This window comes from Anolis carolinensis, chromosome 1 (genome assembly GCF_035594765.1).
Source record: "Anolis carolinensis isolate JA03-04 chromosome 1, rAnoCar3.1.pri, whole genome shotgun sequence".
NCBI lineage: Eukaryota > Metazoa > Chordata > Lepidosauria > Squamata > Dactyloidae > Anolis > Anolis carolinensis.
In genome coordinates, this window is record NC_085841.1 from 219,213,741 (window position 1) to 219,230,785 (window position 17,045).

The following is a 17,045-nucleotide window of genomic DNA, read 5'->3' on the forward strand; positions in this document are numbered from 1 at the left end:
ATTCCTGTAAATCCAGTGACCTTCAGTATTTCTTATTGATCACGGGGGTTCTGTATGCCAAGTTAGTTTTAGATTCATTGTTGATGGAGTTCAGAGTCCTCTTAGATTGCCGGTGAACTATATATCTCAGGACCTACAACTCTTATAAATGATAGTGAATTCTCCTCAAACCTCTCCAGTATGTTCAACTGCTCATCAATTTCTCGGTTTGCTGTGTGCCATAGAAAATATTAGGAAAGGGTTATGGGAGAGGCAGTGGGCGGGGTCATGCAAATTCCACACCAATGGAGAGAGTCAGAAACACTGGTATGTCTGTGGTGGAGGAAAAACAAAATCTAGGATGAAATTGTCCCTGTATGAAAGCCTTCACTTGGGTGGTGGGCAGTATTATGTTTGTGGAGAGCATTGGCAGGCTCTTATACATGTTCATGGCGCTCACTATAACCTGCAATGTCATTGGAAGGAGGGCCATTGGTGTCTCCTGAGTTGTGGAAGCTATAGCGATTTGTGGAAATGGAGGCTTGTCTGTGTAAGTGGACACCCCACCACATACACACAAACATTTTCACTTTTATTGTGTGTGTGTGTGTATTGCTAAAACTGCTCATCTACATACATTCTAGTACTACCACTGACAACAAACATATATCAAAACATAAACAAAACACACATGAACATACAAAACACACTAACAAACCAATTCTATGAACCCTACCCTCACTATCTGATGGGTTTTATCCCTTACTCTCCTATTCCCTTTCATTGTTATTATATAACCACACTTCTAGATTATATAACCACATGTCTACATTCGGAAACACTCTTTGGATCCATCAGTTTATTTATTTACAGTATTTATATTCCGCCCTTCTCACCCCGAAGGTGACTCAGGGTGGATCACATTATATACATATAGGGCAAACATTCAATGCCCATATACACATAGAACTGAGACAGAGACAGGCGCAGAGGCAATTTAACCTTCTCCTGAGGGGATGTTCGATTCTGGCCACGGGGGAGCAGCTGCTTCATCATCCACTGTGATGGCACTTCCTCATTCCAACGTCGTAAATTAGTTAAATTTGCCTCCCCACTTTATAAATGGTACCTTATTTCCTACTTGATAGATGCAACTATCTTTCGGGTTGCTAGGTCAGCAACGAGCAGGGGCAATTTTTTTTTAATTGACGGGTTCTCACCCCGCCACGGGCTGGCCTTGAACTCATGACCTTATGGTTAGAGTGATTTATTGCAGCAGGCTGCTCACCAGCCTGCACCACAGCACGGCCCCAAGTTGACAATTGCCCCCATCGTTGTTGTGAAAAGGCAGGAATAAAGTGCCAGTCTTTCTAGAAATTGATTGAAGATTTTCTCTTTAATCAGCAGAGTTATTTGTCAATCTCAGGCCCCTCCTACACTGCCATATAATCCAGTTCAAAATAGATAATCTGGAATTTATATGGCAGTGTAGATGGGGCCTTAGTCACACATTATAATCCTTACAACATTGCCTGGATCTTCAGTTTTATCTTTGTGTTTTTCTAGTACTTTTGTATTTTCTATATGTGGCTTAAGGGTGTATGTGTGTGTGTTAAACAACATAAACGCAAATCAAGATCCAGTTCTTTGTTTTCCAGGTGCTCATGCATAGCGGACCAGACATGAAAGCGGATGGACAAAAGTCCCCAGAAAAGCCCCCGGAAAAGCGCCCGCACCAGCCAATACCTCTTGTGTCTGACAGCCAGACTCACCCATCATTCCAGTCCCAGCAGAAGCAGCCTCAGGTTTTGTCACAGCAGCTTCCCTTTATTTTCCAAAGCTCTCAGGCAAAGGAGGAATCTGTGAACAAACACACAAGCGTAATACAGTCTACGGGATTGGTGTCCAATGTGAACCCTTTGTCTTTGGTAAATCAAGCCAAAAAGGAAACTTTCTTAAAACTTATAGTTCCTTCTCCTGATCTACTCAAGGCAGGGAATAAAAATACCTCTGAAGAACCTAACCCATTGACCATTGATGTAAGATCAAACCGGGTAAGAAGACCTCAGTTCTTATTCTGTGCTGTTTTCTATGGGGAAGGATTCGTGTTTCATTTTAGATTTTATCACAGCTGTTATCAATGATAGAGTCTCCATACATCAGAAATAACTTGAAAGCACACAACAATCTTGGAATAAATAAACACTATGTGAGCTGTTTTGATTCTGCACAGTCAGAGTTTTAAAATTCTGTAGCTGCCTTTACAAATATAATGAAGTTTAGATTGGCTTATGATGTCATGTTAGCATATAATTTTTTATATTTGTAAATGTCCATGAGACATCTGCAACAGTGACCTCATACAATCAATATAAGGTAATGGCTCCATGCAGTCATGCCAGCCACATGACATTGGAGGTGTCTATGGACAACGCTGGCTCTTGGGCTTAGAAATGGAGATGAGCACCAACCCCCAGAGTCGGACATGACTGGAATTAACATCAGGGGAAACCTTTACCTTTATCTTTACCTACCAGTATGTTCTTCTGGTTGCCATGTCGGACTAGGACTTTATAGTCTAATCTTGGATGAGGGCTTTATAGTCAAATTTCCATTCATTTGTGAAGTTCAGCTATTTCACCCTAACTTACCTTGTTTTGTAAGGAGAGTGGAGTGAATGGATAGAGTGTTAGATGTTGCCTTGAATTCCTTTGAGGATATGTGGAAAGAAAGGTGATAATATATTGTGCTCAGGTTCCATAGCATTTGCCTAATACAACATCATTTTTGTTGTATTGGAGGAGCTTGCTTTTTGCCCCCCCCCCCATCCCCCTCTTTTGTGACTAGAAGGGTCCAAGCCCTTACATCAATAGAGCTAATTCTCTCTAAGCTCTAATACCATCCGAAAGTATATTATCCTATATGAGCACTGGGGTAGAGATGTGCGCAAATTTTTTTCCTTCGTTTCCTTCTTGTTATTGTTTTGTTTCAAACGTTCGTCTACACAAAACAAATGATGACATTTTCACAGGAAATGAGAGGCAATACGAAAATGAAAGCCGCACAGTCATCATGCTTGGTTTCATTTTCTTTTCATTTCGGCCATGTAACAATAAGCAGGTACTGACAGAGGGCTGCTTTCCCATTACAGCTGCTGTGTACCAATGGGTGTTAATAATAATATTAATATTAATAACGATAGCTACTCTGAGACCCTAAACTGAGTCTGGAAGAGGAATGCCTTCCCATTACATATGATGTGTACCAGTGGGTCTTCATAATAATAATAATATTAATATTAATAATGATAGTTACTCTGGGACCCTGAGTCTGAGAGAAGAGGGCTTCCCGATGACAGCTGATGTGTGCCAAGGGGTGTTAATAATAATAATAATTTTAATAGGAATAGTACTCTCGGGGGGGGGGGCAAACATTTAAAAAGTTGGTGGGCCAAAAGAGGTCAAAATGTGTGTAGCAATTTTCACCCCTCTAGCCCAAAAACTGAGCAAAGAGGGGGTGAGCCTCGGAAGCCCTCCTATTGCAGCCAATGGTGTGAAAATTTTCGTTTTTTCCGTAAGCCAGACAAAAAATCTGTTTGTATAGGCACCCCATTTTCGTTAGCGAGAACAAATACGAAAATCATATGACACGAATGAAACTACACAAAACAAACAGCATTTCCATACAAAAGCACAACACTACACTGGGGCCACAAGTCTCCACTGGTACAACATCATTCATTGGCTTTTCTGTCTCCGTACTCATTTCTAGTTTCTGGGTGTTTAGCCTGCAAAGCATTTTAACTGTTTGTCTCTCCTGCTATATTTATATTCTAGTAAATTAACTATTTAACATGTGTATCAAATGCACTCCAGCTCTCTTAAAATCTAATAAAATAGCAATTTCCTTGTTAATTTTCATAACTTTCAAAGTGCCAAGCAACATATTGCTGGAATTATTCAGTGTGGAGAGCATATGGTTTCTGAACTATTACCATAAAAAAGGGCCTCCCTGGGCTGAAGTCAAATGCAAAGGATAGAGTTTGTTCTAAATCCAAGAAGGAAGCCGGGTGAAACTGTATTTCACACAGCAGTTAAATACCAATTAATTCCGTATCTGTGGGTGGCATCGTAGTTTCCAAGATACCAAATGTATATTTTTGCATCAGTTGCAAAGAAACATACAGCTTTCACATCAGAAATATAGACACACCTAAACCTAAAATATATATCTATGTTATTTCCCTATCTGTATGCATGTACACACTTGTGCATATTTTCCTGTAACCAAATATTTAGGAAATTTGGGCAGAAAACATAAAAGTAGAAATCAGTGGAAGGTGCATTATATGTTCCTGATCTTCCTTTTTCTATAGCAAAAGCCAGTGACCTAGTTTGGGGTGAAGTATCTTACCTATAGCTACAACAAGTGTAGTGTAAGTAAGAAGAAATACCAAGAAAAAGAAAATGCTGACTTCATCTCCTTGGCTTTTATTACAAATGCACTTTGGGATAACATATGCAACTCAGTAAGAGGCAAACAAAGCATGCCACCACTAGCTCTATCACACATTAGTGCCATTCATTAGGTGATGGACATACTAAGCCCTGTAAATTTAGTACCATGAAACCGTTAAAAAAAATAAATGCAGGTGTTAGGTCCTTGGAAATAAGTGTGCTTTTTGTTTGCTGTGTTTTGATTAGGTTAGTGGGAATAGATTAAGAGCTCATTAAGATAGTGTCACAAAATGGGGGAACTGAATTTATAAATCTCTGTCATCACAAAGTATGATTGATTGACTGATTTTGTGTTCAGCCTCTCTACCTAAACAAGACCCAAGAGGATTGATAACAAATTAAAGCCAAGTTCAGCTAAAAAACTGTGATTGAGATTCTAGATCAGCTGCTTAGTTAAGTGTACTTTACTGAAGTATACTTGAGTAGTATCTCCTAGCTCAATACTTGCCTATTAAATAGTTTAAGAAATATGTAGGAATCCTAAAAGACCACCAATCCTGACTTCCTGGGTATTAGCTTCTGTGAGTGATAGGATAGGGCTCTGCTGTCCTGTAGATTGGGGTATCTCCAGCACAAGAAGGAATCGCAAGAGAGATCCTGCTTCAGATTGTTACACTGAAGATTGCTAGTCAGAGTGGTTTGAAACTTCAGTCCCCTCCATCCTGGTTGATAGGAGAACAGATCCCCGACACTCGCAATAGCAGCAATCCAGTAAATCAGTATTGGGGGACTTTTATAATCCCAAAGTATTCCTTATTCTATTGAATATGTAGGGTTGTAAATACAAATTAGTTATGAATCTCTATGAATTCCAGCCTATTACCTGTATTAGATCAGTACTGTACTTAACTTCACGGAGATTACGATCTTCTGGGGAAGCCCTGCTCTCAGTCCCACCTGTGTCCCTCCTGGCCTTCAGAAAGGAAACAAAAACTGGATTGTGTGACCAAGCGTTTGGCCAGTAAAGTAATGCAGTGCAAGAAATAAATATGGAATATGTGCAATCGATAATTGGAATGGCCCAGTTTACAATTTTTGATCATGTGATTTTAATGTTTATATTAGGTGGTTTTAATTCTATGTCCTTATGTCTAAATATTGTTTTATCTTATGTTTGATCGTCTTTACCATTTTTAATGCATAGCTATATGATTCTTATAGCTATGCATTAAAAATGGTAAAGACAATTAAACATAAGATAAAACAATATTTAGACATAAGGACATAGAATTTTAAAAATAGCTATATATTTCTTAGGAGCCCCCGGTGGCACAGTGTGTTAAAGCGCTGAGCTGCTGAACTTGCAGACCGAAAGGTTGCAGGTTCGAATCCTGGGAGCGGAGTCAGTGCCCACTGTTAGCTCCAGCTTCTGCCAACCTAGCAGTTTGAAAACATGCAAATGTGAGTAGATCAATAGGTACTGCTCCGGTGGGAAGGTAATGGCGCTCCATGCAGTCATGCCGGCCACATGACCTTGGAGGTGTCTATAGATAACGTCGGCTCTTCGGCTTAGAAATGGAGACGAGCACCAACCACCAGAGTCGAACACGACTAGACTTAATGTCCGGGGAAACCTTTACCTTTACCTTTTATATGTTTCTTGTTTAGATTTTATGATGTGGTTTTATATGTACGTTAGGCATTGAAATTTGCCATTCTTATGTTGTAAACCACTTTGAGTTCCTCTGGGGTGAGAAAGTAAATAAAATAAAATAAGTAAATACTATAACAGTTACAAATAAATATATTAGCAATGTGATTAAAACACAGTTAAAACCATTTAAAGCACAATTAAAAGATAATAAAAAAGGATTTAAGTACAACCTATTAATGCTAAGCCACATAAGTTAAGAGCTAGAGATCTGCCTAAATAAATTTATTTATTTCCCACATTTATATCTCGCCCTTCTCTGCCTGCTAGCAGAAAGGGGAACTTCCTTTGGGAGGGAATTCCACTATCTTGAAGTGCTCAGAAAGGTTTGAATGCATTAGATTTTGAAAACTTTTTTGTCCCCTATCCATTACATTCCTGCAAGAAATGATCCTTAGATTTTTGTTACGCAGATAGTATTTAAGAAGCTCACAGAGAGGGAAAAGAAAGATGGGAAATTACATGCACTTCCGTGGAGGGTTGACTTCATATTTTCCAACATTTCTGTTATTGTGGTGGCAAAGGGTTGCATCCACTTGTGTTGTTTATCAGAGGAATGTGCCAAGTGACAGAGTGTATTCTTCCTCATTGGTGCAGTGCACTTCTTCTCAGGTAGATTCTTACACAGGTTTGGAGGCAGTTTGTAGAGCAGTGGTTCTCAACCTGTGAGTCCCCAGATGTTTTGGCCTTCAACTCCCAGAAACCCTAACTAGCTTGGATTTCTGGGAGTTTTTGGCCAAAACACCTGGGGATCCACAGGTTGAGAACCACTGGTGTAAAGGAAAAAGAAAGTAAGAGCAAGTCCACATACAGAATATAAATGTGTCATGACAATTCTAGATGGTTACCAGTTTTTTTTATCATGTTGACATTCCTGCAGTATTTTTTTCTCTTTAGAAAGTATTGTGTCTTGAAACAGTCAATATGGGCAATAAAGTCAGTACTGGTAGAAAAGTAATGAGAATTCCGTGTGGACAAAGAGAAAGGCGCATTTGATCAAGCTGTAGGAAGAGTGCCTGCTTTAGATTATAAAACAGAAAGATGTCAACTTTTATCTAACCTTATTATGCAGAAACTGGGATATTTATTATGGGATGTACTGTTTTATTAAAAGAGCCCCGGTGGCGAAGTGCCTTAAAGCACTGAGCTGCTGAACTTGTAGACTGAAAGGTCCCAGGTTCAAATCCCAGGAGCGGCTTGAGCGCCCGCTGTTAGCTCCAGCTCCTGCCAACCTAGCAGTTCGAAAACATGCCAATGTGAGTAGATCAATAGGTACCGCTCCGGCGGGAAGGTAAGGGCGCTCCATGCAATCATGCCGGCCACATGACCTTGGAGGTGTCTATGGACAACGCCGGCTCTTCGGCTTAGAAATGGAGATGAGCACCAACCCCCAGAGTCAGACATGACTGGACTTAACGTCAGGGGAAACCTTTACCTTTACCTTTACTGTTTTATTGTGCTTTCCTCCCCAGTTAATACAATTTGATTAAAAATTAGTGTTTGGTAATATTGTTATCTACAGGTTTTTATTCACTCCTACATTTTGTTTTCATTTGTTTTCATTTAATTTAGATTCACCTGAATAATATTTGACATCAAGGTTTGAGTGGGCAGATTTATAGGATCACGGTTGGAAAGACTGAAGCACTTTAGCATCAGCTATACAGTGATGGAGAATGGTCCCAGCCAGGGCCATAGTCTGAAAAAAATGAGTGATGGGGTTGAAACTTTTTTTAGCGAATCACGAAGAGTAGTTCCATAACACAAAATAATTTAGAAATCAGGCTTCATCAGTAAATTTCTGTGGACACTCAAGACAGATAAACATCAGTGGACATTCATGGGGATTTGGTCAACCAGTTAAAATTCTTGAGTAAACCAGGTTTTGTTAAAACCTGAACATTTTGGGGGGTTGAACCCTTAACCCCCCCCCCCCTTGGCTACAGCCCTGGTCCTAGGGCCACCTGTGACTGCATCAGGTCTGGAAGACCTCAAATTTGTTTTTACATAAGGCAGAATGGGAAGTATCTGGAAATCCATTTCTGATTTCTTCTTTCTTTTTGTTTACTTGGGATGACCATCTTCTATTAGAAAATCACCATTTCTGGAGCTTTCTAGGAGTGGAAAGTATTTATCCGTTTAAAAAAATCAATATCTGTGCAGTGGGAATGCTGCGAGGCAGACCTACAGGACACAAAAAAGGCCCTGGGAAATGTCCTGCCTGAAGGCTATGTTTTTCCCATCCCTGCATAAAGCTTGCCTAATGTTTTCGCTATCAAGATGCTTATGATAGTTTACTTACATCTGATTCCTAAATCCTACATTAATTCAGATGTAAGCCTCTATTGATCATAACAGAGTCTGCTTCCAGGTAAACAGGATTGGTTTTGTATCTTTTCTACCTTTGTATTTAACCTCTGCGAGCAGTAGCATGGCTCAAGTAAATCTGATTTTCTGTTAACATATCTCTATCCTTTTCTTGCTCATGTAGCAAACATTTTATAGAATGAAAGAGAATCCATTCTTCTCTTCCGACAATAGACAGAATGTATGATGATTCTAGAATTATTCTAGATTGATCTAATATTTGGCTGTTTCATCTTTTAAGGTAGCTTCCTTGACCACACAACAATATCTAAAAAATCTATGAAAAAGTGTTTTGGATCAGATGGAAGACAGCATTCTGTGCCTCTAGTGGCCAAATAAATGTGTTTGGAAAACTGTCAAGGAAGCCATGAATGAGTTTCCTACTAGAGTTTTTCATCATTTGGTATCAGGAGGAATGGTGCCTTTGGCATGGAAGTTGGCATATAACCATTGTACTCATTATAGCTACTACTCATCTATAACCTTATCTTCACTTATGTCCACCCATCCATTTAAATTTAGTTTTTCAGTTTCAGATTGCTAAAGACATGTCTCATAGTAGTATTTTGTTAAACCTTTGGTTGTCTTTTGTGCTTGTCTGCAGGAACAGTACAAACAAACATTCTCAGCACAGTTGAAGAAACAAAATGAGTCATCAAAGAACCTGAAGAAGGTTATCACAGCATTATCGAGTCCAAAGCCAACCAGTTCATCACCAGCTCATCAAAAACACACCTCTTTAGAAAACAACCATTCTAATCCTTTCTTGACCAATGCACTTTTAGGCAACCATCAACCCAATGGAGTTATTCAGAGTGTCATTCAGGAAGCTCCTCTAGCACTTACCACCAAATCCAAATCTCAAACCAAGGTCAATGAAAATGTATCTACTTCCAGCAGCATAACCTTTTCCTCACCAGTAAATTTAAGCACGTGTGGGAAAAAGATATCAAGCAACCGGACACCCGTGATGTCTTCTACCTCTCCTGTATTACCTGGCCCAGCAAAGGAAAAGACAGTCAGCAATAATACAATAACAACAGTAAAAACACAACACAGCCATCCATCAGGAAAACCAGTAGTCGAACAATTCAGAGGAACAGATTCAGACATTCTTAGCAGTAAAGATTCTGAAGATTCAAACGATGAGGATGATGATGACGACGATGACGATGAGGATGAAGATGAGGATGATGAAGATGAGGATTCTGATGATAGTCAATCAGGTTTATTTAATTTAAAGAAACTTTATTAATTTATTACACCCAGCTATCAAATGTCATCTTCTTTACTGAAAATTTCATGAGTCATAAGCCTAAATGTAGCAGCATACCTAGGTTAACAAAATGTTGCTTTTGTTGTCAGTAGATTACTCTTTAGGTATGGAGAAAGACTTATGAAGGTGTCATTTGACTGAGTAAGGGGTAATGAATATGTGCTAAAGCATACAGATATTTCTTCTTGATTGAGTAGGGTTATACAATAGTATTTTTCTAATTTTGTTCTTGAATTATTTATAATTTATTGAAACATTTCTGTCCTGCCCTTTATCACAGGATCTCAGAGAGGCAAACAATTTAAAACTCTTGAGTCCCCTTTGGGGTGAGAAGGGTGGGATAGAAATGTAGTAAACGAATAAATAATAAACAAGAAAGGAAGATATGCTTCAAGGAAGCAATGAGAAATTTTAACAATTTTCTTCTTGCTGCAAGCAACCTATCTGAAATCTGATATGTATTCTGTACTTTATTCACAAGTGGTAATTTGTGCACAGAAAATAGCATTTTCTGCACAGGAAATTATATTTCTGTACAGGAGTATTATTTTCTGCATAGAAAATAATATTTCTGCCCAACGATATCACTGGCAATTTTGCACAGAATTTGTTCAGAATTCTTATTGTGAGTTTTCTGACACTGAAAAAGCTCTTTTTGGATCATTTTAAATATTTTTACATCATTTATAACCCTATTGTGAAGACTTGAGAAGATGAAAGAGATAGGCAAGGAGGGACTGAGGGATCAGTTTAAATAATTTGGTTGCATTCCTTTACATAAGTGAAAATAAGCTTTATTAGTGATGACTTACTTCAAATAGAAACTTATTGGAGTAGGATGTTAGATTTACTAACATTATATTGCAATAATTTGTTTCGTGTTTAAAGCCTATGATAGTTGAAACCTAATCAGAAATTTATGACTATTAAGATAATTAAGTCTTGCAGGTATGAATGTATAGGATTTCAGCTAATGTTAAGACTAATTTCAGTCTTATCAGTCATATAGGTCCCAAAAAGGAATCAGTGTTCTAATTAAAATTGGTGATGACTTCAAATTGGCATCTTAAATTTTACTTAAATAAAAACAAAAGGTGGGATGTTCTGCACTAACTTTAATTTCTGAAATACAGTAGAACCCCGGTTATCCTATTTAAACGGGCAGACCGAATCTCGGATACCCGGATTTATTTTACTGTATTGTCAGTTGTTGAAGGAGCCCCCGGTGGCCAAGGGGATAAAAGCCTCGTAACTTGAAGGTTGGGCTGCTGATCTGAAAGCTGCCAGGTTCGAATCCCACCCGGGGAGAGTGCGGATGAGCTCCCTCTATCAGCTCCAGCTCCATGCTGGGACATTAGAGAAGCCTCCCACAAGGATGATAAAACATCAAAACATCCGGGCATCCCCTGGGCAACGTCCTTGCAGATGGCCAATTCTCTCACTCCAGAAGCAACTCCGGTTGCTCCTGACACGAAAAAAAAAAGTTGTTGAAGAACTGCAATGTGTATATTTGAAGCACAGTTTTTGCGTAGCTTCTGATCTGTTTGTAAGTTCCCAAGTTCCCAAGTCCAAACACACCATACATAGATGGTGCCCATAACTAGTTTAAGAAACATCTAGTTTTTGTTATTTCCTGAGACTAAGGAGATAATAGGTTTCGCAAACAGCATGTTAACTGTATATGATATATTGTTGAAAAGCTGTGGGGTTTGTCTTGCTGGGTCATTAGTTGCAGGGTTTGATCTTTAGCTACAAAAGAGATCCCGAATGGATAGCCAGTGTGGCCAGACTTCTAACAAAAGAGGGAAATGTTTTTTTTCTTGTGGATCAGGATGTAAAGTCAAAAGACGGGTTCAAAACCCTCATAGCATTTGACCAGTTATTCCTTGCAGTAAACAGTTTAGAATTTCGCTGTGTTTCCTTCTTACTCCCAATCACTTTACATTCCCAGTGAATGCGATAATTGTATTCATTTCTTATAATTCATCATCCCTCTGTTTTCCCAAAGAATCTGATAGTAATTCAGAAGGCTTTGATACTGAAGGATCTGAAGATGATGAGGAAGAAGATGATAAAGATCCAGATGAATCAGAGAGCGACACAGAAGGAGAGAAGTCATCAATTAAGTTGAACAAAACGACTTCTTCTGCAAAAAGTTCTTCCATCAGTCTTGCAGCTTGCTCTACACCGCTCAATCTCCAAATAACAAAGACACCGAGTTCTGCTCCAGCTGCATTGTGCCCTGAATCCCCCTCTCCTGTCTTTGTGGGCACGCCTTCATCAGGGCTGACTTCAAGCTCTCACAGTGGTATTGCAGTTATTTTCTATTTCTCTGTTCTGTTCATATGTGAGGGAATTGTGGGTGTGTGGAGCAGAGTTTTTTTGCTTAAATCTCAAAAGGAACCAACAATTTTGCACTTCCCGGGATCTTTCCAGGACTGCATCTCAGCACATTACCACATTACATTTTCTTATCTGTATACCTGAAAAAGCATTCTGCTTGAAATTCATAGATGGCACAATGTCTCACACATTCTAAGTATTTTTACTAGGAAACTGCATTGCCCTTAGGCCACTGTTAACATCCAAGATCATATTTACAAAATGAGATACCGGGATGCTGTAGTTGCCTGTGCACTTTGAGAATCCTGATTTTCTGCTTCCACACAGCATGTTTTTCAGCCAGTTATGGAGCATTCTTCCACTGTGAAAATAATAATAATAACTTTATTCTTGTACCACGCATCCATCTCCCTGAAGGGACTCGGGGCGGCTTACATAAGAAAAACAATCAATACATTTAAAACACAATATAATAACATAGTTATAAAACAACATAACATGACAATTATTAAAACCAAGACATCAATTGCTATGTACAGAAGCTCTGAGTCCCTTGAGGAGATAGGGCGGTATATGAATAAAGTTTTATTATTTATTATTATTATTAGTGTCATTCTAATAACACTGGTGGCACAGTGTGTTAAAGCACTGAGCTGCTGAACTTGCGGACCAAAAGGTCCCAGGTTCAAATCCCGGGAGCGGAATGAGCGCCCGTTGTTAGCTCCAGCTCCTGCCAACCTAGCAGTTCAAAAACACGCCAATGTGAGTAGATCAATAGGTACCGCTCCAGCGAGAAGGTAACAGCACTCCATGCAGTCATGCCGGCCACATGACCTGGAGATGTCTATGGACAACGCCGGTTCTTCGGCTTAGAAATGGAGATGAGCACCAACCCCCAGAGTCGGTCACGACTGGACTTAACGTCAGGGGAAACCTTTACCTTTACCTATCAATTGAAGTTGTTGCTTGTTTCTGACAACGGTGGTAGCTTCTGCTGTAACAACTACAAATTAGTATTTTTAACACAGTGCATGATTAAACTTATGGAATTTATTGCTACAACATATGGTAATGCCCTGCCCTCCAAGACATAGAATGGTCTCAATTTGGATTGAGTCTCTAGAATAAGAGAGGAAGCAACAGAAAATGCATGGCATTCATTCTCTTTCAGTCCTAACTAAAATAGACATATTGAATCCATTAGTTTTATCTATGTGTTGACTCACCATTCTACTATGGATTGAACGAGTTTACTTTAGTTGGGACTAACAACAGGATATCGAACAGAATTGTTTAGTTTAGTCACACAGACATCAGTGAAATTCAATGTGCCAAATAACGTTTATCATTAAATTAGGGTATTTCTCAGAAAATGGTTCTACAGCATTAGATGCTCAAAATTTCTTCTTGGAGAAAACTGAATGGAGACTTCAGTTTGGAGAGCTGTTGAACAGGAAAATGTCATTAAACCCCAAGGCATGAATCTGTGGAGTGCATCCTTTATGTGAAAATATGTTTAGTGGAAATGGAGGAGATGCTTCATGTCATGTTACGTTATGTCAGAAGTCAATGAGGCACAATTACATTGGTTTGTGTTAGTATTGAATTATCATGGGTGGAGGCATAGCCTGAGATCATGTTAGCTAGATTTTACCTAAAACTACTTCAGAGAGTGCATTTAGAACTGGAATATTGTTCTACTGTTGAATCAATGATGTGAATCCTACATATCTTGACTTTTAACACTGAATATTATGCATGACAACTCTGACATTCAGTAGGTCTTATTTCCACTGTACAAAATTACATACTAACATTAGAGACATGCTGATTGTTCACAAATTGTATTTTGCTATTTTTTCATGCATTTTTGACTACATAAGAAGATGGCAATGATGGGTATAATTAACTTCTGCTCAGTAGAGATTTTTGTCAAAAATAGCAAAGATGTCATTGTCTAATTATAACGTGTGTTTTCTATTTTATAAAATTAACCTATTATATTCTTTTAAGGTACTTCAAAAAGGCGACGAGTAACAGATGAGCGGGAATTGCGCATTCCTCTGGAATATGGGTATGTACATTTAAAAAAATAAAATTTGGAAAATAGTTACTTGTAGAGTGCCATTATGTAGTCTCGAAATGTAATGATTTTTAAGATGACAGTTTGAGCTCATGATAAAACAAATTGAGTAAAATGTTATTTTGATTTACTCTACATTTTTGCTGTTTTGGAAACAGCTGTTACTGGAAACCTGGCAAATGTATTGAGGAAAACCCATGTTTGCCAAGGGGATAACCCAAAATGATGCACTTATAGAAGTCAATATTTTGATAGGAAATAGTAGTACAGTAGAGTCTCACTTATCCAACATAAATGGGCCAGCAGAACATTGGATAAGCGAATATGTTGGATAATAAGGAGGGATTAAGTAAAAGCGTATTAAACATCATTAGGTTATGATTTTACAAATTAAGCACTAAAACATTGTGTTATACAACAAATTTGACAGAAAAAGTAGTTCAATATGCAGTAATGCTAAGTAGTAATTACTGTATTTACGAATTTAGCACCAAAATATCACGATGTATTGAAACATTGACTACAAAAATGCGTTGGATAATCTTGAATGTTGGATAAGCGAGTGTTGGATAAGTGAGACTCTACTGTACTTAGGCTTACTTCACTGGTGAATTTCTAAAAATCTCTTTTTCTGCCTTTTGTCTGATTATATTTTCAAACCTCTTCTGACCAAATCTCACCAAGAAAAACCCTGTGATAGATTCACCATAGGTTGGAAAAAACTTGAAAGCACACAATTAAGTAACACGAACATATACAAATATAAAGAAGTAAACTTATAAAGCATGTCATTGTAGGAGTGTTGAGCAGGGGAATATTTCCATAAAACCTCCTATAATATATGTAGTGTTAAGCAGTTTTATAGATAGGTCTATCCTGTTCATTTCTCTGAGGACTTCTCCAGTCTTTCGGATGGGTCTCAGCAAAAGGATAGCCAGCAGTTAGACAAATTAAGCTGGCCAGGAAGGTGGGGGGGGGGGGCTTGACACTCAGCTGCACGAGGCTCTCAGGAGAGCCCTATGCAGCTGCATGTGCCTGCAGGCCTCTCCTTGACCAGAAGTGGTTCAACCACCAGGCCAACTAGGCAGTTGCCTGTGGCGCCATCTTGTTGGGGGCACGATCGAGGCAACTCCTGTCTCCTGCGGCCTGCCTCCGTCGCCGCGCTTCCCTCCGCAAGGAAGGAGTCGAGGTCGCTGCTTTGGGGAGCAGAGAAGTGGCGCTTTTGTTCTATGTTGTTTGGGCCTCTGCCCCATGTAAGCTGCCCCGAGTTCCCGCGGGGAGATGGTGGTGGGGTATAAATAAAGTTTTATTATTTATTATTTTTTTCTGCTCCACAAAGCCCCGAACACCTTACTTCTCGCCAGGAAGGCATTTGGGGCTTTGCAGAGCAGAGAAGCCACCAAAAGCCTTCCTGGCGAGGCCTTCCTCTTCTGCCCAGCGCTCCGGCGAGCATTGGGGCGGCCCAGCATTGGGGTGGCCCAGCGCTCGCTGGTGTGCGGGGCTTGCCCGGGTGCCCAGGCCGGGCCTCCCCTTGGTGCCCGGGCCGGGCCTGCCCCTGGTGCCCGCACCGGGTGCTAAATTCACAAATATAGTAATTCCTACATAACATTAACATGTATTGAACTGCTTTTTCTGTTGATTTCTTGTAAAACATGATGTTTTGGTGCTTAATTTGTAAAATCTTAATGCGATTTGATGTTTAATAGGCTTTTCCTTAATTCCTCCTTATTATCCAACATTTTCGCTTATCCAATGCTTTTATTTTTCAGTGATTGGTTGGGGGGGGGTGCCAAAATTCTGTTCGCCTACACTTGAAAAATACCTAGGGCCGGCTCTGTCCTTGACACGTGGTGGTGCTGCATGTGACTAGGAGGTGTGACATGCGACTGCACAGAACTCTCGAGTGCTCTGCAGACACATATGACTGGGAGAGCCCTCCTTTCGACAGGAGGACATGGCAGGGTGTCTCGTCCTCCTGCTGAGATGAGGGTGTGAAATGCAGCTGGCTCTGGGGCCAGAACCTGAGGAAAGAGCCCAAGGGGTCACATTCTGCCCATGGGCCTAGGATTGCCCATACCTGGTATATACACATGTACAAGTCAACCTTATGTATACACCGAGGGCAAGTTTTAGGGTCAAAATTATGGATTATCATATGACTCATGAATATGTCGAGGGCCATTCTGTCAAGGGGGGGGGGGGAGGAAGCACCAATATCACCTAAGGGAATCAGCCACCCTTGGCCACTGCCATTTCCCTGCCCAGATATTCAAATGGGCCAGAAGTGGCACCACACTACTCTCATTGACATATGGATCAACTGACTTGAGTATAGATAAATATAGAATGTAGTTGTAAACATTCTCTGACTGGATGTAAGTTTGACTAAGTTCACTTGGTTTTACTCTGAGGAAATGTATATCTGCAGTCTGAACTTATGTGTTTTGGATTTCAAGTAAGCCTGCTAACTTTGAAACAATTTATTGACAAGTAGATGTGCATAGTACTTCTGTCTTGGTTTGCCTGCTTATATATAATTATATTTTATTACAGCTGGCAGAGAGAAACAAGAATAAGGAACTTTGGTGGCCGCCTTCAAGGGGAAGTTGCATATTATACTCCATGTGGGAAGAAGCTAAGACAGTACCCTGAAGTAGTAAAGGTATACTTTAAATGTTTTGTTTCCTAGTTCTTATGAAGCAGGCACATTTTTAAAATGATTTTTCGCTCCTGTAACAATCTTTGATGCAATATGGCCTATCATCTTAGGCTAATATACATTAACCTACCCCTACATTGACCTCTTGTAAATTTATCTCCCCTTACCAG

The 17,045-nt window shown here is 39.6% G+C and overlaps 1 protein-coding gene across 20 annotated transcripts in view; it reads left to right on the forward strand.

Annotated features, from left to right (window-relative positions):
- The window catches only part of baz2b (bromodomain adjacent to zinc finger domain 2B), a 286,844-nt gene that overhangs the window by 204,480 nt on the left and 65,319 nt on the right, over nucleotides 1–17,045 (forward strand). For all 20 annotated transcript variants that reach the window (XM_062969086.1, XM_062969376.1, XM_062969200.1 and 17 more), the window contains 5 exons: nucleotides 1,638–2,033; nucleotides 9,119–9,740; nucleotides 11,799–12,098; nucleotides 14,147–14,207; nucleotides 16,770–16,878. In XM_062969086.1, the coding sequence (XP_062825156.1) occupies nucleotides 1,638–2,033; nucleotides 9,119–9,740; nucleotides 11,799–12,098; nucleotides 14,147–14,207; nucleotides 16,770–16,878 (1,488 nt within the window). The remainder of the gene's footprint in view (nucleotides 1–1,637; nucleotides 2,034–9,118; nucleotides 9,741–11,798; nucleotides 12,099–14,146; nucleotides 14,208–16,769; nucleotides 16,879–17,045) is intronic.